This window comes from Pseudophryne corroboree, chromosome 11 (assembly GCF_028390025.1).
Source record: "Pseudophryne corroboree isolate aPseCor3 chromosome 11, aPseCor3.hap2, whole genome shotgun sequence".
NCBI classification, from domain to species: domain Eukaryota; kingdom Metazoa; phylum Chordata; class Amphibia; order Anura; family Myobatrachidae; genus Pseudophryne; species Pseudophryne corroboree.
The window spans coordinates 330,427,307-330,454,403 of NC_086454.1; the positions used below are offsets into that span (position 1 = coordinate 330,427,307).

The 27,097-nt window shown below is 49.7% G+C and overlaps 1 protein-coding gene across 1 annotated transcript; it reads left to right on the forward strand.

Moving 5' to 3' along the window:
• The first annotated feature begins 12,692 nt into the window (after positions 1-12,692).
• On the forward strand, positions 12,693-14,231 carry LOC134968781 (protein kinase C theta type-like). Its single transcript, XM_063944266.1, has one exon. It carries the CDS (start codon positions 12,693-12,695, stop codon positions 14,229-14,231), a length of 1,539 nt encoding a protein of 512 aa, XP_063800336.1.
• The last annotated feature ends 12,866 nt before the right edge of the window (positions 14,232-27,097 follow it).

Sequence of the window (27,097 nt, forward strand, 5' to 3'; positions counted from 1 at the left end):
GGAGGCTGCACCAGGAACAGGTACTACTATTTTATGTGAGCGCCAGGAGACTGACATATCCATTATCGGTGGATTTTCCCATTTTTTCCCTATCTTCAGGAGGAAAAGGAAAGGTGATAATAACCGCCTAGGAATTTTACATTTTTCTTGTCTGGATTAACCTGTGGTTCTTCAAACAGGGTATTTAATTCCTTTGAAACAGGAAAAGTGGCTGAGGATTTTTTCTTTACATTAAAGTAAGATTCCTCAGACTCCTCTGTCACCTTTGCAGGAATATTTAGAACTTCTCTGATAGACTCTATGAGAGCCTCTACACCTTGCGACATAATACCCTCCCCTACCTCTATGTCCACCTCACCTTCCTCCATTTCTGTCCCGTCATCATCAGAGTCAGAATGCAGGATATGGGCCAAAGTATGTTTTTGCGGATCAATGGTAGAGGACTGAGACGCTGGTCTGTGTACCGAGTCCTTTTGCATAAACGCAGTCATAGACTTCCTCAAATATTGCATCTCTTTCTTATTACGATATAATTTAGTAGAGATGGTGGAAATCATCCCCCGAATGGAGTCCAGCCATGCTGGCCCCGCCCCACTAGCCTGAGAAGGGATACTACAGTGAGTACACACTAGTGAACCCCCTGGGGAAGAGGAACACTGTGCCTTACATGAAACACACAGTTTGCCTGACATACTGCAGCAGTAACAGTGCAAACACAGGAAAAGGTTAAATACACAATTAACCTACAAAGAGCCCTTACAGAGAGACACAGAGAGAGAAGAGAACCAGCACATGGTGCCCTTATCGCTAAAGCCAAGCTTAGCCGGGTCGCAGACAAAGTATCTAGATTAGGGACTTAGTACCCTAGTATATAGCTCCCCCCTGCTATGACACCCTGATACAGCTGAGGTAATCTGGAGTCTCTCCGGAAGAGCTGTGCGACCCTGTTGTCAGCATCTGTGCTGCTGCAATGAGGAAAAATGGCGCCTGTGAGCTGCTGGATCCGCTCATATTGAAGCCCCGCCCCTGCAATGGTGCACAGTCTTCCCGCTCTTCTTTATACTGGCTTAGTGTCTAAGGGCCTAATTCAAACCTGATCGCTCGCTAGGGATTTTTTGCACTGCTATGAGCAGATAGTCCCCGCCCATAGGGGAGTGTATATTCGCTTTGCAAGTGTGCGCTCACATGTGCAGCTGGGCAGTACAAAAAAATATTTGTGCAGTTTCTGAGTTGCTCAGAACTTAACCCTTGCGATCACGTCCACCCTTCTGGTCCCGGAATTGACGTCAAACACCCGCCCTGCAAACGCTTGGACACGCGTTTTTCTAAACACTCCCAAAAAATGGTCAGTTGACATCCACAAACGCCTTCTCCCTGTCAATCACCTTGCAATCGGCTGTGCAAATGGATTCTTCGTAAAACCCATTGCACAGCAATAATACGCTTTGTATCCGTGCAGTGCACGTGCGCATAGCGGAGTATACGCTTGTGCAGTTCAGACCTGATCACAGCGCAGCGAAAAAAACTAGCATGCGATCAGATCTGAATGACCCCCTAAGTGTGTAAAATGGAGTAAGCCCCCTTTTTTGCACTGCTATGAGCAGATAGTCCCCGCCCATAGGGGATTGTATATTCGCTTTGCAAGTGTGCGCTCACATGTGCAGCTGGGCAGTACAAAAAAATATTTGTGCAGTTTCTGAGTTGCTCAGAACTTAACCCTTGCGATCACGTCCACCCTTCTGGTCCCGGAATTGACGTCAAACACCCGCCCTGCAAACGCTTGGACACGCGTTTTTCTAAACACTCCCAAAAAATGGTCAGTTGACATCCACAAACGCCTTCTCCCTGTCAATCACCTTGCAATCGGCTGTGCAAATGGATTCTTCGTAAAACCCATTGCACAGCAATAATACGCTTTGTATCCGTGCAGTGCACGTGCGCATAGCGGAGTATACGCTTGTGCAGTTCAGACCTGATCACAGCGCAGCGAAAAAAACTAGCATGCGATCAGATCTGAATGACCCCCTAAGTGCGTAAAATGGAGTAAGCCCCCTTTTAAGCCTGTATTGCCAGTCTGGGTACGGTGTACACAACAGTGTACTAAGTCTGGAGACTCATTCCGCTGCGTGTAGAAGCCGTGCGTCTACATACCCTAATGCCGCCATAATGGCCGGTGACCTGCTTGCCGTGACGCCAACTTTGTACTCACCACTCTTTCTTCTGGCTGTTAGGGGTGGTGGCGTGCTGCGGGAATGTACGCTCGCTGTGGTGGGGATTGCGAATAGTTCCCTCAGGAGCTCAGTGTCCTGTCAGTGGGGAACGGGACCATTAACCCTTAGTGGGGTCCCACGAAGCAGGCAGGCTGCTGCCATCCAGTGTTGCCTGAAAATAACAAACTTTAAAAATAAATGCAGAAAACTCTTCAGGAGCTTCCAGAGATGTGACCGGCTGCGTCGGTCGCATTTTCTAAACTGAGTCTGGTAGGAGGGGAAGAAGGTATGTTTTGGGAGATAGATTAGCGCACTAGGTATAGATAATATGTAAGTAAACCGGTATTGTAGAGAGATAAATTAATTATACCTATTTGTCATATCCTAGGAGAGGAACAAATGATATTTTTACTTTTGTTTTGTAGGGCCGGTGGTGCTCCCTGGAGTTGTAAAAGTATATAAATTGTTGTAAGTAGAAAAGACAACACTTTTTTATGGGGCACTCTTATATAATAAAACTTAACTTTTAATTAAATCAAAAAGACTCACTTTAACATACACACATATAACATGTCATTCTAAAAAGCATTGTAGGATTTCAATTTATGGACCTCTATCTATGTTCCTAAATTGGAACAAAGTAATGTGGTGGTTTTATAGGAACCAGTTAAATGATTCAATAGCCATGAAACATAATGACAATGTAACACTCCCTTCAGATCAACAAATAATATCAATCCTTTTCAGTAGATATTTTTACAGTCGCCCTCTAGAACAACATTGTTGCCAAATGTATACTGTCTCTCTGTCTGCCCTGTGTGGAAAAGGGGTGTGGTATTGAAAGTCAACAGTAATTAGGTCGACAATATCTAGGTCGACCACTATTGGTTGACAGTAACTAGGTCGACAGGGTGTCTAGGTCGACAGGGTCTTTAGGTCGACATGTTCTAGGTCGACAGGTCAAAAGGTCGACATGAGTTTTTAATGTTATTTTGGTGTCGTTTTCTTCGTAGAGTGACCGGGAACCCCAATTAGTGCACCGCGTCCCCTCGCATGGCTCGCTTCGCTCGCCATGCTTCGGGCATGGTGCCTTCGCTCCGCTAGCGCTTCGCTCGGCACAGATTACCGTTCCAATCATAGTCCACGTGGATCATTAAGTATGAAAAGGTTCAAAAAAAGAAAAAAATTGTGAAAAACTCATGTCGACCTTTTGACCTGTCGACCTAGAACATATCGACCTAAAGACCCTGTCGACCTAGACACCCTGTCGCCCTAGTTACTGTCGACCAAATAGTGGTCGACCTAGACATTGTCGACCTAGTTACTGTCGACTTTCAATCCGGATCCCGTGGAAAAGAATGATTGTTTCATGATCATTTATAAGGCTTAAATTCTTTCATGGTAATTACAGTGTAAATTAGCTGCAATCAACTATAGACAGTATAGGATAATATATCTTCTTCCTAATTTGGAAGATTCTAATCCAAATAATTCAAATCATAAAATTAAACAGAGGACAGAGAAAAAAGTTAGAAGGAAGTGGGGCGCAATATGTAACATATGCCGGGTTTCTGCTCTTGACAATTTGCTACAAGAACATTGACTTTTCAATGAGAGAACCTCCTGGAGCATATGTACTGGTCCCAAGACCTGTATCTGCTGTTAACACTCAGTATACCCTGTGTTGGGCATGAGTTAATGAGAGTACAGGGGAGAGGTCCCTAAATGAAGATACAGTTATCACCATAATATGCTCAAAATCAGTGTGCCCAAAATGAATAAATAATCATAAAAATGAATAATAAGTAAAAAATCCCCATAGTTCATAAATGTGAAGCAATTGTCACAATTGAAGTGGTATATGGATGGATAGTAGTGAGATAGGAATCCTTGGGGCAGATGTATTAACCTGGAGAAGGCATAAGGAAGTGATAAACCAGTGATATGTGCAATGGTGGTCATTCCGAGTTGTTCGCTCGGTAATTTTCTTCGCATCGCAGCGATTTTCTGCTAATTGCGCATGTGCAATGTTCGCATTGCGACTGCGCCAAGTAAATTTGCTATGCAGTTAGGTATTTTACTCACGGCATAACGAGTTTTTTTCTTTGCTCTGGTGATCGTAATGTGATTGACAGGAAGTGGGTGTTTCTGGGCGGAAACTGGCCGTTTTATGGGTGTGTGCGAAAAAACGCTACCGTTTCTGGGAAAAATAGCGGGAGTGGCTGAAGAAACGGAGGAGTGTCTGGGCGAACGCTGGGTGTGTTTGTGACGTCAAACCAGGAATGACAAGCACTGAACTGATCGCAGATGCCGAGTAAGTGTGGAGCTACTCAGAAACTGCTAAGAAGTGTCTATTCGCAATTCTGCTAATCTTTCATTCGCAATTTTGATAAGCTAAGATTCACTCCCAGTAGGCGGCGGCTTAGCGTGTGCAAAGCTGCTAAAATCGGCTTGCGAGCGAACAACTCGGAATGAGGGCCAATGTGTTAAAGGCACCAGCCAATCAGATCCTAACTATTAATTTACATATTGGAGCTGATTGGCTGGTGGCTTTATCACCTTGCACATATCACTGGTTTATCACTTCCTTATACTTTCTCCAGGTTAATACATCAGTCCCCCTATTCCATGCTGATGGTGATGCAGATCACAAACAAAGAATATCAGAGTGGAAAATCTAGGAAAAAATAGAATTCGCAAGCGTTAATCATCCCGGGATTCTACTGTCAATCGTATTTTAAGACATAGAATAGAAGATGAGAGGCCCCTCAGATGTTTGCACAGGAGTGAGAATGGTGTAAGACGTGCGCTTCTGCTGTCCGTATTATACTGATATAAGCCGATGAGAGAGCACAGAATTCTAGGGTGAAAGAATTATATTAACCTTGATATTTATTAATCTCTCATAGATTGTATGTATTTATGTATTTTGTGAGGAAAAAATGTAATTTGCTGTAAATGATACATCTCTGATAGTATACATTATCCAATGAGTCCAAGAAACAATGCCCCCTTATATGTGCAGAAATATATCCACTAATAATCCCAGGGTTATTGTTATAATATTATTAGCAAAGTAGCAGATAGACAATCCTGGAAAAGGGTGGAAAACTTAAATCTAAATAGGATGCATATATGGTTTAAAAGTATATATATATATATATATATATATATATATATATATATCTCCTATATAATAGCCCAGATCTGTGACTTTGTGACTCATTTGCTAACACTGGGCGGAGTCACAACACTGGGCGGAGTTAGTCAAATGAGTCACAGATCTGGCCAAATCTATAGGAGACTAGGAGCAGAAGCAGATAGTATGGGCATGGCACAGGCAGGGGTGCACACCTCCCAGCTTTCTTCAGGAGTTTTCTTCAGGCAGAAGGAGGGACACACACTCGGTGAAAAGGGGGCGTGGCTTCACGGGAGGGTCCCCGTTTTCGTCAGTGAGGGGGCATGCCCAGCGCTCTGTGAGCTGCTGGCATGCCCCCAGGGGCTGATTATGAGTCCGGGGGGCCCAGGGCACTTGAGACAGGGGAGCCCTATCTCATTGCTGTGCCTGCTGTGGGTTGGGGGTGTGGCCTAATCGCGGGACGCGCGGCCACGCCCCTTATGCAAATTCCTGAATATTTTTTTTTAATGGGATTTAGGCCCCTCAGCTAGGGCTAAATCCAGAGGAGGTGGTTGCTTCCCCCTACACACCCGCACAGGCAGAAGAAAGCAGGGAGACTGCTGCCTCCCTATAACACCACAGACATGCCAATATGCAGCAGCGTGTGCTGACTGTAGCACAATGCTGCCGTTGTTGCTGGCAGGAAGGGGGAGCTTCTGAGCTGGGACAGAGCTACTCGAGCCGGGGGCCCCCCTAAAACTGTGGGGCCAACGGTACATACCCCCTGCCCCCCCCCCCCTTAATCTGGCTCTGCTGCTGGAACCCCCCCTTAATCCGTACCCCCTGATGCCCCCTCTCCCTCTGTCTCCACTATTCACCGCTGCTCTGCTAAGCAGAACAGCGAGTACAGGAGCTTCCCAACTGCCCCCCCACCCCCCCACCGCGGGACACTGCGACCCGCGGGTGGGACAGCGGGACAGACCCCAAAAAATGGGACTGTCCCGCGAAAATCGGGATATTTGGGAGGTATGGGGGTGTGTGAGGGGTATGTCATACAGACAGACGGGCACCGGCTCACTGTGTGCTTGACCCCCCACATCGGCATACTCAGCAGGGTCTCTCTGGCGCGGAGGAGCGTCATTTTCTGGCACACTCCACGCTTCTTAGCTGCAGTTTTGTGGGGCACCTGCCGCTGTGCAGGTTCCGTACTGCCTCTGTTATTTCCAGCCCCGGCAAACCCCACCGCTAGCTGCAGCGCTGCCACCCGCAGTGAGGTGCGCCCAGCTCCTTCCCACACTTTAGCCGGCGGGCAGCGCTGCAGAAGTCCGCGCTGCTTGTAGGCTCCGACCCCCTCCTACCTCCAGCCGCAGCGTCTCCTGGGAGCTAACCAGTCACTCCCAGTCTCCCCTTACCACAGTGCCCAGCAGCCGCGAGGTCCACGCCACGTGCATGCTATGACCCCCTCCTCCCTCCAGCCGCAGCATCTCCTGGGGGCTTTCCAGTCACTCCCAGTCTCCCCTTACCACAGTGCCCGGCAGCTGCGCGAGGTCTGCGGTGTGTGACTGAGGAGGGGGGGAGGGATGCGGATGGGCAGAGGAAGCAGGACTCCAGCCTAAGAGAGTCAGCCATGCCAAGTCTCCACGAGCAGCAGATCCCAACAGGTTGGAGTGGAACAGCAGCAGCCAGCAGCAGTGACTCCGGTAAGACACATCTGTCTGTCACCACTGTTTTGTCCCTAATACCAATCTCTCCCGTGTCCTGTGTTCTGTCATGTCCCTGTCACCCCTGGCCTTGCCCTGCCACCCTTATCCTGGCCCTTTCACCCTTATCCTGGCCCTGTCACCCTTATGCTGACCCTGTTACCCCTATCCTGGCCCTGTCACCCCTGTGCTTGCCCTGTCAACCCTATACTGGCCCCGTCACCCCTGTCCTGGTCCTGCCGCCCCTACCCTGGCCCTGTCACCCCTATCCTGTCCCTGTCATTTCTGTCCTGGCCCCGTCACCCCTGTCCTGGCCCCGTCACCCCTGTCCTGGCCCCATCACCCCTGTCCTGGCACCGTCACCCCTGTTCTGACCCTGTCACACCTGTCCTGGCCCCGTCAACCCTGTTCTGACCCTGTCACCCCTGTCCTGGCCCTGAGACTGCATACCCTCCAACTACCTTTTTGGCAGGTACAGTACCCGCAGCGCCTCCAGACCTCTCCCCAATGCACCACACCTCCGCACCTTCCCCTCCACCACATGCGGCACTCCACCCCTCCCCCACATGCTGTGCCTCCAGACCCCCTACACCACCCGTGGCTCCCACTCCTCCGCCCCTTCACCACCCACAGCACCTCCAGGCCCCCTCCACCATTCACCCCCCTTATATGTCTCCCCCCACACCTGCCCCCCCTCCACCCGCAGCATCTGCAGACACCCTCCTCCATCCGCGGTCCCCCCCTCACCCACCCTTCCCCCACCAATGGCACCCCCTCACCTGCCCCTCCACCACCTGCAGCACCTCCGGACCTCCTTCCCCATCTGCCGCACCACCCGTACCTGCCCCTACCCTACCCATGGTTCCTGCGGTCCCCTACCCCACCCCTGGCACTCCTGTACCTTCCCATCCCACAGCACCTCCGGAACCCTTCAACCATCTACAACATCCCCACACCTGCCCCTCTCCCACCCGTGGCACCCCTGCCCCTCCCCCACCTGCAGTGCCTCCGGACCCCTCCCCCATCTGCATCCCCCACTCCTCTGTCCCTCCCCCACCCGCAGCACCTCCCGAACCTTCCCCATCCGGGCGCCACCCCCACTTCTAACTTCCCTCCACCCGCAGCATCTACAGACACCATCCGCAGTCCCCCCCCCGCACCCGCTACATTCTGTACATCGTGCCCTGCAGGTGCTGTTCACGCCGTCGCAAGGGGCTGCGCCTCCTTCACCATCGCACGCCCTTTCATTGTGCAATATTTAACGACTAACAAAGGAATGCAGGTAATACTCCATATAATACAAAAAATAAACCCCAGAAAGGCATGCAAGGGTTAAGGGGGCGCAGCCCCTTTGCGACGGTGTGAAGAGCACCCGTAGGGCGCGATGAAGCACCTAGTATATATATATATATATATATATATATATATAAAAGCATCTCATTTGCTAACAGCGTCTTAACTGCATGCCCCCAAATAACATATGTATAAAGGTAATTTACTCAAACCCTAGTATAAATTCCTATAGAACTAATATACAGCCGTTTGAGAAAAATTGATTATCACTATCCTCTGTTAATAATTCCTGTCAGTGTGCTGCTGAGGAGACTGTACTTATCTCATGCAATTGATTGCAGTCCTCCTTCAGCGCTGGTCACTGGAGGCACTTGTTCTTAATCGGCAGGTGCATCAGGTGTGGCTTCCCGTTCCCCGTGTGTCTGTGATCAGAGGCACTCACTGTAATTGGTGTCCGGCGGGCGCCGTTAATATAGCTGTCCCCTCTATGTCTGGTCATCACTGGGGATGGTTCTGCATGGTAGCGCCGATGACAAGTGATTCTAACTCCGACGGGTCTGACCCATGCGCCAGAGCAGTAACGGTGGCGTGCACGTGCGCTGTGTCTCCTATGTGCACGTTTCACCTGGGCGGCTTCATCAGGGAATGTGGAATCCTACCTTACAGATGCAATATTTACCTGTCCAGGTATAGTCCCGTCATCCAATCACAGTGTGCATCGGGTTTCCTCCAATTAGGTTAGACCGGATGCAACTCAATGATTCATGGGATATGTAGTTTGTTGTATCCAAAAATCAAACGAAAAAGCGGCATAGTTTTCTTATGAAATGTACATCTACCAACCATACTAATGTATTCATAATTTATATAAATATTCTTTATATTTATAGAGATTCTAGTGTTTGTCCAGTTCAGCGCGGATTTTATATATTAAAAAAAAAATATATATATATATGCACATATACATACATATATATACATGCATACACATACACATACATACATATTCCATATATGCCAAAGAAAAAATGTTTTTAGGGGAAAAAAATGTTTTTAATCTAACAAACAATTATTATTATTCTGGCTGTTAGGGGTGGTGGCGTGCTGCGGGAATGTACGCTCGCCGTGATGGGGTTTGCGAATAGTTCCCTCAGGAGCTAATGTCCTGTCAGCGGGGAACGGGACCATTAACCCTTAGTGGGGTCCAGTGGCGGATTTAGCGGTGGGCGATTAGGGCGAACGCCCCCCCTACACATACCGGCACCGGGATGGAGGCCGGGTCCCGACGCAGTGTTGGGAACGTGGTGGAGAGCGGTGCAGCGCGGCGGGGAAAGGGGAGAGAGAGAGAGCGTCCTGACGCGCATACAGCGGCTGAGCGGCCTCTGTTCTGACCACGCCCTTTCCTTCCTGTACGCGCGTCAGGACGCTCTCTCTCTGTCCCCGTCCCCCGCCGCGCTGCACCGCTCTCCACCTCGTTCCCAATGCCGCTGCGGCACCCGGCCTCCATCCGACTCCTCATGCTGCTGGCTGCAGCAGGTGTCACTGTCAGTGTATGCCAGCCATGTCTCCTACCCTCCAAGCTAAAGTAAGTGTGTGTGTGTGTGTGTGTGTGTGTGTGTGTGTGTGCCCCCTCAGTGTTCCATGTCTCCCCCCTCCGCTCCTAGCTAAAGTGCCTGTGTTCCATGTCTCCCCCCTCTTCTCCTAACTAAAGTGTATATGTCCCTGCATTATTTTGGCTTATTCAGTGTACTGTAATGTGAATTTCGGCTCATTCCACATGCTGTAATGTGAATTTCAGCTCATACATTGTGCTATGATGTGAATTTCGGCTCATTCAGTATGCTATAATGTGAATTTTGGCTCATTCTGCGTGCTATAATGTGAATTTTGGCTCATTCTGCATGCTATAATGTGAATTTCGGCCCAGTCAGTGTGCTATAATGTGAATTTCGGCTCATTCTGTGTGCTATAATGTGAATTTCGGCTCATTCAGTGTGCTATAATGTGAATTTCGGCTCATTCAGTGTGCTATAATGTGAATTTTGGCTCATTCTGCATGCTGTAATGTTAATTTTGGCTCATTCTGCGTGCTATAATGTGCATTTTGGCTCATTCTGCGTGCTATGATGTGCATTTCGGCTCATTCTGCGTGCTATGATGTGCATTTCGGCTCATTCAGTGTGCTATGATGTGCATTTCGGCTCTTTCAGTGTGCTATGATGTGCATTTCGGCTCATTCAGTGTGCTATGATGTGAATTTTGGCTCATTCTGTGTGCTATAACGTGAATTTTGGCTCATTCTGCGTGCTATAATGTGAATTTCGGCTCATCCAGTGTGCTATAATGTGAATTTCGGCTCATTCAGTGTGCTATAATGTGAATTTTGGCTCATTCTGCGTGCTATAACGTGCATTTTGGCTCATTCTGCGTGCTCTAATGTGAATTTCGGCTCATACAGTGTGCTATAATGTGAATTTTGGATCATACTGTGTGCTACAATGGGGGTAATTCCAAGTTGATCGCAGCAGGACATTTTTTAGCAGTTGGGCAAAATCATGTGCACTGCAGGGGAGGCAGATATAACATGTGCAGGGAGAGTTAGATTTGGGTGGGTTATTTTGTTTCTGTGCAGGGTAAATACTGGCTGCTTTATTTTTACACTGCAATTTAGATTGCAGATTGAACACACCACACCCAAATCTAAGTCTCTCTGCACATGTTATATCTGCCTCCCCTGCAGTGCACATGGTTTTGCCCAATTGCTAACCAAATTCCTGCTGCGATCAACTTGGAATTACCCCCAATGTGAATTTCAGCTCATACAGTGTGCTATAATGTGAATTTTGGCTCATTCAGTGTGCTATAATGTGAATTTCGGATCATACTGTGTGCTATAATGTGAATTTTAGCTCATTCTGTGTGCTATAATGTGAATTTCGGCTCATACAGTGTGCTACAATGTGAATTTTGGATCATACTGTGTGCTACAATGTGAATTTCGGCTCATTCAGTGTGCTATAATGTGAATTTTGGATCATACTGTGTGCTACAATGTGAATTTCAGCTCATACAGTGTGCTATAATGTGAATTTCGGCTCATTCTGTGTGCTGTAGAAACAGAATTTGTCAGCAGATAAGAACCACTTGGCCCATCTAGTCTGCCCCTTTTTTTTTTTACATTATTTTTTATCTCTAACCTTATCTGATCCTTATTTCTTTGTAAGAATATCCTTATGTCTATCCCATGCATGTTTAAATTGCCCTACTGTCTTAGCCTCTACCACCCCTGATGGAAGGAATGGCGATTCGCCAGTCTGTATCACCAGTGCGCAGGGTTCTCTCCACTAACTGGCAACATTTTATTAGTAATGGCAACAATAGGAAATTTAGAAGCGAACGGGAAGGGCATTACTAAGAGGGAGGGGCTATGATTAGGGGGAGGAGTCATAATTCTTAAACCGCCCCCCCCTAAAAGTTAAGTCTAGATCCGCCACTGGTGGGGTCACAGGAAGCAGGCAGGCTGCTGCCATAGAGTCCTGCCTGAAAATAACAAACTTTAAAAATAAATGCAGAAAACTCTTCAGGAGCTTCCAGAGATGTGAGCGGCTCCTCCGGGCACATTTTCTAAACTCAGTCTGGTAGGAGCAGCATAGAGGGAGGAGCCAGCACACATAACCAAACTTCTATAGTGCCCATGGATCCAAGTTGACCCGTCTATACCCCATGGTACTAATGGATTCCCAGTATCCCCTAGGGCGTAAGATTGTATTATTAAAAGTATTTTTAAATGATTCATGTAAAAAAGTGAAGGTAGATGTGGGATAAATAAATGTAACTTTAATTTGACAATGTACCGTACATATATTACTCTATAGATTGTAAGACCCCCACATACATTATCGACGGACTGACGCTATTTCCTGTCTGTTATTGCATAATAATTATAATTTATTAATCTGTGTAAAATAAGTCTGCAGGCCTTATATGGTTCAATAACAAATATTGGAAGATAATATGATGTGTGCGGAAGTTTTTCCTTCGTGTTTACTATCACCTGACTCTACCAGGGAAAAGGAAGTACAATAATGGCCCCAAAAATTCTCATCCTAGAGCACCAAGGTTGTGAGGGAGTTTTCTTACATTAAACCTGTTTATATTATAAGGACAGCAGGTAGCAAGCAGTGACACTGGGCCTACAGCAGCTGCTGATGATGTCACAATGCTGCTGATGATGTCACGAAGCTTTGTGATGTCACTGGCTGCTGGCTCAGGGGCTCACGAACCTCATTTACATTATTGTATCTTCACCTATTCTAGTGTGAAGCTGCTTTTCTTTGCCCTTGGCAAAATTGTTTGTATTGTTTCTACAATATGAGTCCAAAAAAGAGAAAGCGACCAAATAACAACGGGTCTGCTACAAAGGAGCTAGCGGCTCCTAGCAAGAGGAAGAAGGAGGATGGATGTGAGGAGAAAGGCGATGTTTCCAAAATCGTAATGTCTGCAGACATTCAGGTGCGTGAGGAGAATCAGTCAACTGAGAAAGCATCAAAGACTCTTCAAAATAAGAGAAAAAGAGAGTCATCAGAGGAGTCCCCAACTATGAGGAAGGTGAGAAAGACCAGCAGCGGCAAAACTGAGGACATGCTTAAGAAAGTGGCCACTAAAAGATCCTCAGACAGGACAGAGGACAGTGGACCGTGTAAGAAAAAGAAAGAGGAGGAACATCGTGACAGTCCAGACGAGGGACCCAGTGTGCCCATCATACCCCAGGCATCTGGACGGAGGGGCATAAAGAGAACTCACACAAGTGAGGAAACTGGCCACAAAAATAAGAGATCAGCAGGTGCAAGTGGGATATCCGTAGCCAGCACACCAGAAACATCAGCTGCGTCTCACGTGCTAGCCAGTTTGACCTTCCACAGAATGCTTGGAGAGGGCGGCTTCGGGAAGGTGTTCCTAGCTTCCCATTACACCAGCAAACAGCGTCTGGCAGTGAAAGTAATAGAAAAGAGGAAAGTATTGAACAGCATTAAGAAATACTCCATGTGTGTAGAGAGAGAGGTGCTGAAAATAACTGGGGAGAGTGCACTTTTCCCACACACATATGCTGCATTCCACACACCGGGCCATGTATTCTTTGTAATGGAGTACCTGAGTGGTGGAGACCTCTTCCAATTAATACAGAGCAGAGGACCATTTGATGTTCCTACCATCAGATTTTTTGCAGCAGAAATACTCTGTGGGTTGCAGTTCCTGCACACAAGAGGCATTGTCCACAGGGACATTAAGACAGACAATATACTTCTGGATGCATCTGGCCATGTGAAAATCGCAGATTTTGGACTCTCTGTGATGAATGTCCATGACGACATGAAAATCTCAGGACAAACTGGGACTCTGTATTACATGGCCCCAGAGGTTATCTGTAACTTCCCATATAACATCATGGTAGACCTCTTTTCATTCGGGGTAGTATTATTTGAAATGGCTACCGGAGTATACCCCTTTCATGCTGGCAATGATTCCACCAAGATTGCGCTGTCTATCATGCATGATGCTCCATGCTATCCGAGCAATCTCCATCCAGAGATTAGGGACCTCATTGAAAGACTCTTATGCAAAGACCCAGAGGAGAGACTGAATCGCTGTAGTAACATCTCATGTCATCCATTCTTCAAGTCCATAAACTGGGAGAAGCTAGAGGCCGGCAGGATAACATCCCCATTTACCATGTATCCTGCCCCAGAGACAATGGCTGAAGTTATACCGGTGGATGACCTGCTCTCACTTACAGAATCTGCAATATCTGCAGAGGATGAGAGCCTGTTCACAGGATTCTCCTTTCACAGTGACATGTGGACAACAATGAACTGCGTAAGACAAACCAGCAGCCGCTGCATCCTCCTCTAGGCAGTAGCACCACCAGCTGCCTCCTCCTCCAAGCACAAGCACCACCAGCTGCCTCCTCATCCCGGCAGCAGCACCACCAGCTGCCTCCTCCTCCCGGCAGCAGCACCACCAGCTGCCTCCTCATCCCGGCAGCAGCACCACCAGCTGCTGCCTGCTCCCGGTAGAAGCACCACCTGCTGCCTCCTCATCCCGGCAGTAGCAATACCAGCTGCCTTATGCTCCCAGTAGAAGCACCACCTGCTGCCTAAATGCATATAGGCCAGGTGAGGGACTTGCAGAATATTGGGGTCCCTTGACGTGGGCTGCAAGCTTAAATATTTTGATCAAAACATGATAAAACCTCCTCTAATTTATTTGTTATATGCACACAGATTTGCAGTATATTATTGTTACAGCCCACATAAAATGTCTTTCAGTTTTATAAAAATATATGGCATTAATACTGCCACGCAGCTGGTACCATGTACAATATGGGTAACACCGAGTGCGGGCATATTTTTGTTTTGTTTTTTGTTTGAAAATAGTTTGCCTAGTGCTATCATGGCATCTTACAATTAAGGCTATGACAGGCCTAATTAGGAGCAGATCACACGCCAGCTTTGTATAGATGTTCCACTCTGTAGCTAGGAGGGGAGTACATGTAACTGCAATGTAAAGGTGAGCTGAGCATATAGGCTAGTGTAGGGACTAGCAGAATGGTTGGGGCCCCTGACGTGGGCTGCAAGCTTAAATGTTTTGATCAAAATATAACAAAATCCCCAATGTTTTATTTGCTACATACACAGACACAGGTTTACAGTAGATTATTGTTACAGCCAACAGCAAATGTTTTTCTACCTCCTCCTACTGCCAGTAACATTACACACAGCACAACAGCCTGACACACACATGCACACATATACACACAGTGGCCTGACACACACACATATATACACAGCAGCCTGACACACACACATATACGCACAGCGGCCTGACACACACACATATGCGCACAGCGGCCTGGCACCCACACACACAGCGGCTAACTTACACACATATACACACAGTGGCCTGACACACTCACATATACGCACAGCGGCCTGGCACCCACACACACAGCGGCTGACTCACACACACATATGTACAGTACCCCCACACACACACACACACACATATTCACACAGCAGCCTGGCACCCACACACACATCGGCTGACACACACACATATATGCACAGCGGCCTGGCACCCACACACACATTGGCTGACACACACACATATATGCACAGCGGCCTGACTCACACACATATGCACCACGGCCTGGCACCCACACACACAGCGGCTAACTTACACACATATACGCACAGCGGCCTGACATACTCACATATACGCACAGCGGCCTGGCTGAGTCAGCCACACAGCGGCTAACTCACACACATATGTACAGTACCCCCACACACACACATATTCACACAGCAGCCTAGCACCCAAACACACAGCGGCTGACTCACACACATATGTACAGTACCCACACACACACATATTCACACAGCAGCCTGGCACCCACACACACATCGGCTGACACACACACATATATGCACAGCAGCCTGGCACCCACACACACATCGGCTGACACACACACATAAATGCACAGCGGCCTGATAAACACACATACGCACCATATGCGCAAAGCGGCCTGGCACCCACACACACAGCGGCTAGCTTACACACATATACGCTCAGTGGCCTGACACACTCACATATACGCACAGCGGCCTGGCACCCACACACACAGCGGCTAACTCACACACATATATGTATAGTACCCACACACACTCACACATATTCACACAGCAGCCTGGCACCCACACACACATCGGCTGACACACACATATATGCACAGCGGCCTGGCACCCACACACACATTGGCTGACACACACACATATATGCACAGCGTCCTGACACACACACATATGCACCACGGCCTGGCACCCACACACACAGCGGCTAACTTACACACATATACGCACAGCGGCCTGACACACTCACATATACACATAGCGGCCTGGCACCCACACACACAGCGGCTGACTCACACACATATGTACAGTACACACACACACACACACACACACACACATTCACACAGCAGCCTGGCACCCACACACACATATATGCACAGCGGCCTGACACACACACATACGCACCATGGCCTGGCATCCACACACACAGCGGCTGACACACACATATGCACAGCACCCACACACGCACATATACGCACAGCGGCCTGTCACCCACACACACACATTGGATGACACACACACACACATACGCACAGCGGCCTGGCACCCACACACACAGCAGCTGATACACACACACATACGCACATTGGCCTGACACACACATATATATGCACAGTGGCCTGACACACACACACATATACGCACAGCGGTCTGACTCACACACACATATGTACAGTACCCACACACACATCGGCTGACACACACACATATATGCACAGCGGCCTGGCACCCACACACACATTGGCTGACACACACACATATATGCACAGCGGCCTGACACACACACATATGCACCACGGCCTGGCACCCACACAGACAGCGGCTAACTTACACACATATACGCACAGCGGCCTGACACACTCACATATACGCACAGCGGCCTGGCACCCACACACACAGCAGCTGACTCACACACATATGTACAGTACCCACACACACACATATTCACACAGCAGCCTGGCACCCACACACACATCGGCTGACACACACACACATATATGCACAGCAGCCTGGCACCCACACACACACATCGGCTGACACACACACATATATGCACAGCTGCCTGACAAACACACATACGCACCATATGCGCACAGCGGCCTGGCACCCACACATACAGCGGCTAACTTACACACATATACGCTCAGTGGCCTGACACACTCACATATACGCACAGCGGCCTGGCACCCACACACACAGCGGCTGACTCACACACATATATGTACAGTACCCCCCCCCCCCCCCACACACACACACACATATTCACACAGCAGCCTGGCATCCACACACACATCGGCTGACACACACACATATATGCACAGCGGCCTGACATACACACATACGCACCATGGCCTGGCATCCACACACACAGCGGCTGACACACACATATGCACAGCACCCACACACACGCACCTATACGCACAGTGGCCTGGCACCCACACACACATTGGCTCACACACACACACACATACGCACAGCAGCTGATACACACACACAGTAGCCAGGGGTCAGGAGGAGGAGCAATGGGGGCTTCCGCTCTCGTCTCTCCCCGACCCTGGCTCCTCCTCTCTGCCTCTGAGTGACAGCGGTGGCTGGCTGACAGGGGCGATCTGTGCCGCTGGCTGAAAGAGGCCAGCCGTCACCCTTACACCCCTGCGTGCATGTATGTCAGTATTTGAGGAGGGCAATGTGCAGAGTAGACATAAATGTCAGTATGGGGGAATGTTGTGTGTAGACATGGATGTCAGTATTGTAGCAGGGACGTGCAGTCAGGGGAGGCAGGGGAGGCAGTGCATGCCCCTGTCAGTCCCCCAGATGTGATTGGCCCAGCAGATCCAGTGCTGGATCCGCTGTCCAATCAGCAGTGAGCCGCATACTAATCCCCCCGTTCCCGGCTGCAGCAGGCGTCGTGGGCTGTGCAGGTGCCCGCTGCAGCCGGTGTCGCTGACTGACACTAGAGCTCATAATTGACCCTTAGTGTCTGAGAGGCGCTACTATGGGAGAGACATCATGACGTCTCTCCCATAGCAGAGAGGAGCCGGCGGACGGAGACGGAGGGCAGCGCTGTAGGAGCGGTAAGTACTGTGTGTGTGTGTTTGGGCTTTGGGGCACTGGCACAGCTAGGGGGCACAGTGACTGGGGGCACAGCTACAAGAGACACAGCTACAAGCGTCATAGCTACAGGGGGCACAATTACAGGGGTCACAACTACTGGGGGCACAGCCACAAGGGGCACAGCTACTGGAGGCAAACCTACAGGGGGCACAGCTACAAGGGGCACAGCTACTGGAGGCAAACCTACAGGGGGCACAGCTACAAGGGGCACAGTGACTGGGGGCACAACTACAGGGGTCACAACTACTCAGGGTACTGCTACAAGGGGCACAGCTACAGGAGGCACAGCTACAGGAGGTACAACTACAGGGGGCACAACTACAGGGGTCACAACTACTCGGGGTACTGCTACAAGGAGTAAAGCAAGGGGGCACAGCTATAGGGGGCACAGCTACAAGGGGCACAGTGACTGGGGGCACAACTACAGGGGTTACAACTACAGGGGGCACAGCTACAGGGGGCACAACTACTCGGGCACTGCTACAAGGGGCACAGCTATTGGGGGCAAAGCTACAGGGGGCACAGTGACTGGGGGCACAACTACAGGGTTCACAACTACTCGGGGTACTGCTACAAGGGGCACAGCTAAAAGGGTCATAGCTACAGGGGGCACAGCTACAAGGGGCACAGCTACAGGGGGCACAACTACAGGGGGCACAACTACAGGGGGCACTGCTACAAGGGGCACAGCTACTGGAGACAAAGCTACAGGGGGCACAGCGACTGGGGGCACAACTACTCAGGGCACAGCTACAGGGGACACAACTACAGGGGACACAACTACAGGGGGCACAACTAATGGGGGCACTGCTACAAGGGGCACAGCTACTGGAGACAACGCTACAGGGGGCACAGCGACAGGGGTCACAACTACTCGGGGCACAGCTACTGGATCCTCATATAGGAACACAAGGCTGGTAACATTGGACATTTTGACATCTTTAAGTCCTCATGTGTGAATCTGACTAATCTATCAGGAACACGGTCATAAGGTGTTGCAAATACAACAGCAGTATATAGTCAATTTTTTTCCTTATCCCCATTTGTCAATGGACATTATATTCTCATGTGAGATTTATTAGCTTAATTTAAATTTTTATCTTAATCTTATCTTTTTAACACCAATATATTAAATGTGTTCAGGAATTTGAATCTAGCGCTGTTTTCCTTTTCTTTTACTTTATGTATATGTAGGGAGACTGACTATCTCCCTTATACAGCAGCTAGGAAAACACCCCATTCTAGCGCCCGACAATTTACTTTGGTATATCCATTTTTGTAGGTTCAGAGCTACTCTGAAACTGCACAAACTGTTTTTGCAGAGCTCGGCTGCACATGCGTTCGCACTTCTGCTAAGCTAAAATACACTCCCCAGTGGGCGGCGGCATAGCGTTTGCACAGCTGCTAAAACTAGCTAGCGAGCGATAAACTCGGAATGATCCCCATAATGTGAATTTGGCTCATACTGTGTGGCATAATGTGAATTTGACTCATGCTGTGTGACATAATGTGAATTTGGCTCATGCTGTGTGACATAATGTGAATTTGGCTCATACTGTGTGACATAATGTGAATTTGGCTCATACTGTGTGACATAATGTGAATTTGGCTCATACTGTGTGGCATAATGTGGATTTCAGCTCATACTGTGTGGCATAATGTGACTCATACTGTGTGACATAATGTGAATTTGGCTCATACTGTGTGGCATAATGTGGATTTCGGCTCATACCGTGTGACATAATGTGAATTTTGCTCATACTGTGTGGCATAATGTGGATTTCGGCTCATACTGTGTGGCATAATGTGTATAAGGGGCACTACTGTCAGTAGCTGGTGAGCATGGGGACATGTGTGACAAATGCTGGTGTCATACAGAGGAAGAGTGTGATGTCATAGAAAGAGGCAGATGTGGCTGTGATGACACATGTGCATATTTTAAACTGTACTTGTGTTATGTTAAAACTCAAATGTTCGGCCCCCTAAATCTTCCGTACTTTTCATAATGTCTCACTCAAAATTAGGGTGTAAGTGCTTGGGGGTGAAAGGAGTGAGGTGTGGTGGGTACATATGCACCTCTGCCCACCACTCTCTAGTTCCGCCGCTGGGTCAGGGATAGGATGGGGAAGTGTAAGCAGTTATAGAGTGCAGCGGCAGCTAGGGATCAGGGTTACGCTGTAGCAGACAGTCAGTACCAGGCGGTGGTCACACCATTATGTTTCATTTTATTTCTCTGGGGTATATTATATCTACTTCATTATTAGGAACTAGGGAGAAATCAGATTAAGCCATGTGATTTTACTGAGAGAATGTAAAATAGTGCTAGACACGCCCCTCCTGCGGTGCACCCCTTCATAAAATTAGCAGCACACGCCTATGCCTGGCACCCATACACACAGCAGCTGACACACACACACACACACACACACACACACACACATATACGCACAGCGGCCTGACACACACACACATATACGCACAGCGGCCTGACACACACACATATACGCACAGCTGTTCCTCGTGTAAGTGCAAGAAGGAGATAATACTACCACCACCCAAGAAGGCAGACTCTAAGACCGTATTGGAGTACATATTCCCCCCGTGTAGCCAATCTCTCAAATAACGTAAGTGGGAGGCGTAACTATATTCCAACACATTGGGATGATTCACACCTCCATTGTGTCTACGTTGCTGCAATTTCACCAAGCTAATTCGTGCTCGCTTACCATTCCAAATGAATGTACGTATTATTTTGTTAATTTCTGCCGTGGCGTTCCTAGACAGTAAGATAGGAAGGGATTGCAATGGGTATAAAAGCCTAGGAAATAGAATCATTTTCACCAAGTTCACCCTGCCCAAATATGATATTTTAAGATGTCTCCAACGTTCAGTATCTTCCCTCATACTGCGCACGATTTGTTTCAGATTAAGACTGTACAGGTTGTTCAAATTTTTCGGGATCTGTACCCCTAGGTAAGTAATCGCTTTAGTTGTCCATCCAACTGTGGCCTCCCTGAACCAAGCCGGGCGCACGTAGCCTGGCTTTAAATACAGGGCCGTGGATTTTTCAAAGTTAACCTCGAACCCCGATACCCGTCCAAATTCTGTAACACGTTCCGTCAGCGGCCCCAGGGCCCTCCTTGGCTCCGACAGGAACAAGAGGACATCGTCGGCAAATGCCGATATCTTTACCTCCTCCACCCCAATACTAATGCCTCTGAATTGAGACCAATTCTGTAGTACCCGTAGCATAGGATCCAATACCAAGTTAAAAAGCAGGGGCGAAAGGGGGCAACCCTGTCTCGTCCCTCTGGTAAGCTCGATATTATCCCCCTTTGTCCCATTAATCAATAATGAGGTGTATGATTGGGTATAGAATTTTTTTATTAAGGATTGGAATGTTAGTCCAAAACCCCTCCTCTCTAGTATATCGTATAGATAGGGCCAAGAGACCATATCAAATGCTTTAGTCGCATCTAGGCTCAAAAGCATATTCGGAGTATCAGTCTGGAGGTTCGCCGCCATCACTGCAGCTATGGCAGTACGAATTCCTTTCACTGAGTGTCTGCCCTTGGTAAAGCCCAGTTGGTGGTTTGTGAGCATGGACGCTAAAAAGGATTGGAGCCTGTCTGCCATTATCTTAGCTAAAATTTTGAAGTCAACGTTCAAAAGTGTGATGGGCCGGTAAGAAGATGGTAGGGAATGATCTTTATTGGGCTTTGGTAGAAGAGTTGTGAAAGCCTGATTGAAAGTGGGGTACATAGGAGATTCTGATTGGATATGTTTATATAAGGCATGTATCGCTGGGATAGCATCATGATGCAGGAGTTTGTAATATTCTATGGAATATCCATCTGGTCCCGGCGCTTTGTTGCGATGCATAGAAGAGATTGCCTTAGCAATCTCCTCCTCTGTAATCGCTCTCTCGAGGTCCTCCCTCTGTAAGGGTGTTATACAAGGGAGATTCGCCTCATCTAGTAGTTTAGTCGACAAAACCGGGTCATGTGGGGTTGGTGTGTAAAGCTGACGAAAATAGTCCTGGAATGTCCGTACGATGTCCGCAGTTTTAGTGTGTAGCGTATCAGTGCGACTGTCAAGTATAATAGAAATGTGTCCACGCCGCTTAAAGCTTTTAGTCATGTTTGCCAGCAAAGTCCCCGTTTTGTTTCCCCAGCGAAAATATTTTTGTTTAGTGTAGTCCAGTTTTTGCTGAGCTTGTGCTACCAAGAAGCTATCATACAGTCGGCGGGACTCAACATAGGCACTGTGAGTGAGGGAAGTAGGGTCTGAGATGTATGCTGCCAGGTGCGCCCGCATAGTATGTAGCAAGTCATCATGTTGTGCCTTATTTACCCGATTTCTATTCACTACATCTCCTATATAATAGCCCAGATCTGTGACTTTGTGATTCATTTGCTAACGCTGGGCGGAGTCACAACACTGGGCGGAGTTAGTCAAATGAGTCACAGATCTGGCCAAATCTACAGGAGACTAGGAGCAGAAGCAGATGGTATGAGCATGACACAGGCAGGGGTGCACACCTCCCAGCTTTCTGCAGGAGCTTTCTTCAGGCAGAAGGAGGGACACACACTCAGCGAAAAGGAGGCATGGCTTCACGGGAGGGTCCCCGTTTTCGTCAGTGAGGGGGCATGCCCAGCGCTCTGTGAGCTGCTGGCATGCCCCCAGGGGCTGATTATGAGTCTGGGGGGCCCAGGGCACTTGAGACAGGGGAGCCCTATCTCATTGCTGTGCCTGCTGTGGGTTGGGGGCGTGGCCTAATCGCGGCCCGCGCGGCCACGCCCCCTTATGCAAATTATTTTTCTTTTTTTAATGGGATTTTGGCCCCTCAGCTAGGGCTAAATCCAGAGGAGGTGGTCGCTCCCCCCTACACACCCGCACAGGCAGAAGAAAGCAGGGAGACAGCTGCCTCCCTGTAACACCACAGACCTGCCAACACGTGTGCTGACTGTAGCACAATGCTGCCATTGTTGCTGGCAGGGGGGGGGGGGCTTCTGAGCTGGGACAGAGCTACTCCAGCCGGGGGGCCCCCTAAAACTGTGGGGCCAACGGTACGTACCCCCTGCCCCCCCCTTAATCCGGCTCTGCTGCTTGAACCCCCCCTTAATCCGTACCCCCTGATGCCCCCTCTCCCTCTGTCTCCACTATTCACAGCTGCTCTGCTAAGCAGAACAGCGAGTACAGGAGCTTTCCAACTGCCCCCCCACCGCGGGACACTGCGACCCGTGGGTGGGACAGCGGGACAGACCCCCAAAAATGGGACTGTCCCGCGAAAATCGGGACATTTGGGAGGTATGGGGGTGTGTGAGGGGTATGTCATACAGACAGACGGGCACCGGCTCACTGTGTGCTTGACCCCCCACATCGGCATACTCAGCAGGGTCTCTCTGGCGCGGAGGAGCGTCACGTTCTGGCACACTCCACGCTTCTTAGCTGCAGTTTTGCGGGGCACCTGCCGCTGTGCAGGTTCCGTACTGCCTCTGTTATCTCCAGCCCCGGCAACCCCACCGCTAGCTGCAGCGCTGCCACCCGCAGTGAGTTGCGCCCAGCTCATTCACACACTTTAGCTGGCGGGTAGCACTGCAGAAATCCGAGCTGCTTGCAGGCTCCGACCCACTCCTCCCTCCAGCCGCAGCGTCTCCTGGGAGCTAACCAGTCACTCCCAGTCTCCCCTTACCACAGTGCCCGGCAGCCGCGAGGTCCGCGCCACGTGCATGCTATGACCCCCTCCTCCCTCCAGCCGCAGCATCTCCTGGGGGCTAACCAGTCATTTCCAGTCTCACCTTACCACAGTGCCCGGCAGCTGCGCGAGGTCTGCGGTGTGTGACTGAGGAGGGGGGGAGGGATGCGGACGGGCAGAGGAAGCAGGACTCCAGCCTGAGAGAGTCAGCCATGCCAAGTCTCCAGCAGCAGCAGATCCCAACAGGTTGGAGTGGAACAGCAGCAGCCAGCAGCAGTGACTCCGGTAAGACACATCTGTCTGTCACCACTGTTTTGTCCCTAATACCAATCTCTCCCGTGCCCTGTGTTCTGTCATGTCCCTGTCACCCCTGGCCTTGCCCTTTAACCCTTATCCTGGCCCTTTCACCCTTATCCTTTCCCTGTCACCCTTATGCTGGCCCTGTTACCCCTATCCTGGCCCTGTCACCCCTATGCTTGCCCTGTCAACCCTATACTGGCCCCGTCACCCCTGTCCTGGTCCTGTCGCCCCTACCCTTGCCCTGTCACCCCTATCCTGTCCCTGTCATTTCTGTCCTGGCCCTGTCGCCCCTGTCCTGGCCCTGTCACCCCTGTCCTGGCCCTGTCACCGTCACCCCTGTCCAGGCCCCATCAACCCTGTTCTGACCCTGTCACCCCTGTCCTGGCCCTGTTACTGCATACCCTCCAACTACCTTTTATGGCATGTACAGTACCCGCAGCGCCTCCAGACCTCTCCCCAATGCACCACACCTCCACACCTTCCCCTCCACCACATGCGGCACTCCACCCCTCCCCCACATGCTGTGCCTCCAGACACCCTACACCACCCGCGGCTCCCACTCCTCCGCCCCTTCACCACCCACAGCACCTCCAGGCCCCCTCCACCATTCACCCCCCTTATATGTCTCCCCCCACACCTGCCCCCTCCACCAGCAGCATCTGCAGACACCCTCCTCCATCCGCGGTCCGCCCCTCCCCCACCCCTCCCCCACCAATGGCACCCCCGCACCTGCCCCTCCACCACCTGCAGCACCTCTGGACCTCCTTTCCCATCCGCCGCACCACCCGTACCTGCCCCTGCCCTACCCATGGTGCCTGCGGTCCCCTACCCCACCCCCGGCTCTCCCGTCCCTTCCCATCCCACAGCACCTCTGGAACCCTTCACCCATCCACAACATCCCCACACCTGCCCCTTTCCCACCCGTGGCACGCCTGCCCCTACCCCACCTGCAGTGCCTCCGGACCCCTCCCCCATCTGCATCCCCCACTCCTCTGCCCCTCCCCCACCCACAGCACCTCCCGAACCATCCCCATCCGGGCCCCACCCCCACTTCTGCCCCCCCTCCACCCGCAGCATCTACAGACACCATCCGCAGTCCCCCCCGCACCCGCTACATTCTGTACATCGTGCCCTGCAGGTGCTGTTCACGCCGTCGCAAGGGGCTGCGCCTCCTTCACCATCGCACGCCCTTTCATTGTGCAATATTTAACCACTAACAAAGGAATGCAGATAATACTCCATATTATACAAATATTAAACCCCAGAAAGGCATGCAAGGGTTAAGGGGGCGTAGCCCCTTGCGACGGTGTGAAGAGCACCCGTAGGGCGCGATGAAGCACCTAGTATGACATAATGTGCCCCCTCATCACCACCTTGGTTGTTTCCCAAAATAAGACAGGGTTGTCCCAGTGTTTCAGATTATCATCCGAGAACTCCGCCCATTTCAATTTGAGAAACCTTTTGAACTGTTCTGAGTGGAAAAGGTAAGAGGGGAATCGCCAGAAGAGAGGGCGTGAGCCCTTGGAGCGAGCACTGAGCGTAACTGACACCGGTGCGTTGTCGAAGACAGCAATATCCCCTATCTGGGCATCCGTAGTGTCAGAGAGCAAAGGCGTGGACAACAGTATATAATCTATGCGGGAGAAGGACCCATGGACCGCCGAATGAAACGTGTAAGACCTATCCGTGGGTTTAAACATCCTCCATGGGTCAATTAAGGAATGATCCACGAGCAATCGAGAAATCTGGCACCATTGAGGGGCCGTCCTGTTCACCGGGGTCGGACATTTATCAACCGAAGGGTCCAAAATTGTGTTGAAATCACCGCCTATTATGAGTTTGTGATTGCTTCTACTATGGAGGAGTTGTGAGATACGTTGGTAAAAAGCTGGCTGAACAACGTTAGGAGCATACAGATTGAGCAGAGTGAATTTAGCATCATACATCTGAACATCCATAAGAATATAACGACCCTCTGGATCTAGGTCCGTATTCAAGATAGTATAGGGGAGGTGTCGTGCCAGAACTATTGCTACTCCACGTGATTTAGTACGGTAAGGCGCAGAGAAGCAATCATCTATCCACCCATCGCGTAGTGTAGAATCCTCCCCCTCTTCCAATGCGTCTCTTGAATATAGACAATATCAGGCTTGAGTTTTTTACGGGCGGAGGTCACTTTTTTGCGTTTTCTTGGGGTGTTGAGACCCCCCACATTCCATGAGGTAATTTTGATGGAACAGGGCAGTCGTTGGAGAGAGTTGTGTGGCCTAGGACGGGGAGTCGTCATCCTATACCTGTCAAGGGGTGCATGCAGATACGAGTACAACTATCGGACGTGGGGTCACCCCTGTCCCAGCAAGCAGGGTAAACCCCAAGGGTGTATAATAGGTACGGATCCGGGCCTAACATAGAAAATAAAATCATGCACAATGAGTACAACCATGAAAAATTTAGCTTCAAAAGAAAATTTTCAAACTTTTCCCCATCCAAATAAACTCCACGCCAGCCCCTGAATAACATTTCAGTGGGTGGACAGCATAGACATAAACAATACCAAACATAGAAAATAAACATCGTAACAGCTGAAAGCGTAACATATAAGTGGTAAAACCAAAAGTATCGATTATCACAAAGTCAGGAGAGCATATCATCTCAATTCCAGAAAGCCATAAAGGCTCATTAATGAGGGGAGGAACCTAAGTATGATCAAGTAGGCGGGCTCCTAGATTGGCGAGTCGATTGTAAGTGGGCCCGGGCTTCAGTCGGATTGTCAAAAATAAATGTCTGCCCATTCTCGGTGATTTTTAATTTGGCTGGGTACAACAATGCAAAGCGCTTGTTGTTATCAACTAGGAACTTACAAAGCGGGGAGAACTCTTTACGTTTCTGGGCCACCGCGACGGAGAAGTCCTGGAAAATGAGGATACGATGATCCTCAACGACCAGGTCACGATTCCATTTAAAAGCAGCTAGAA

Excerpts from the sequence above, each read along its gene's own strand:
- LOC134968781 (XM_063944266.1), top strand. The coding sequence starts at position 12,693 with ATGAGTCCAAAAAAGAGAAAGCGACCAAATAACAACGGGTCTGCTACA.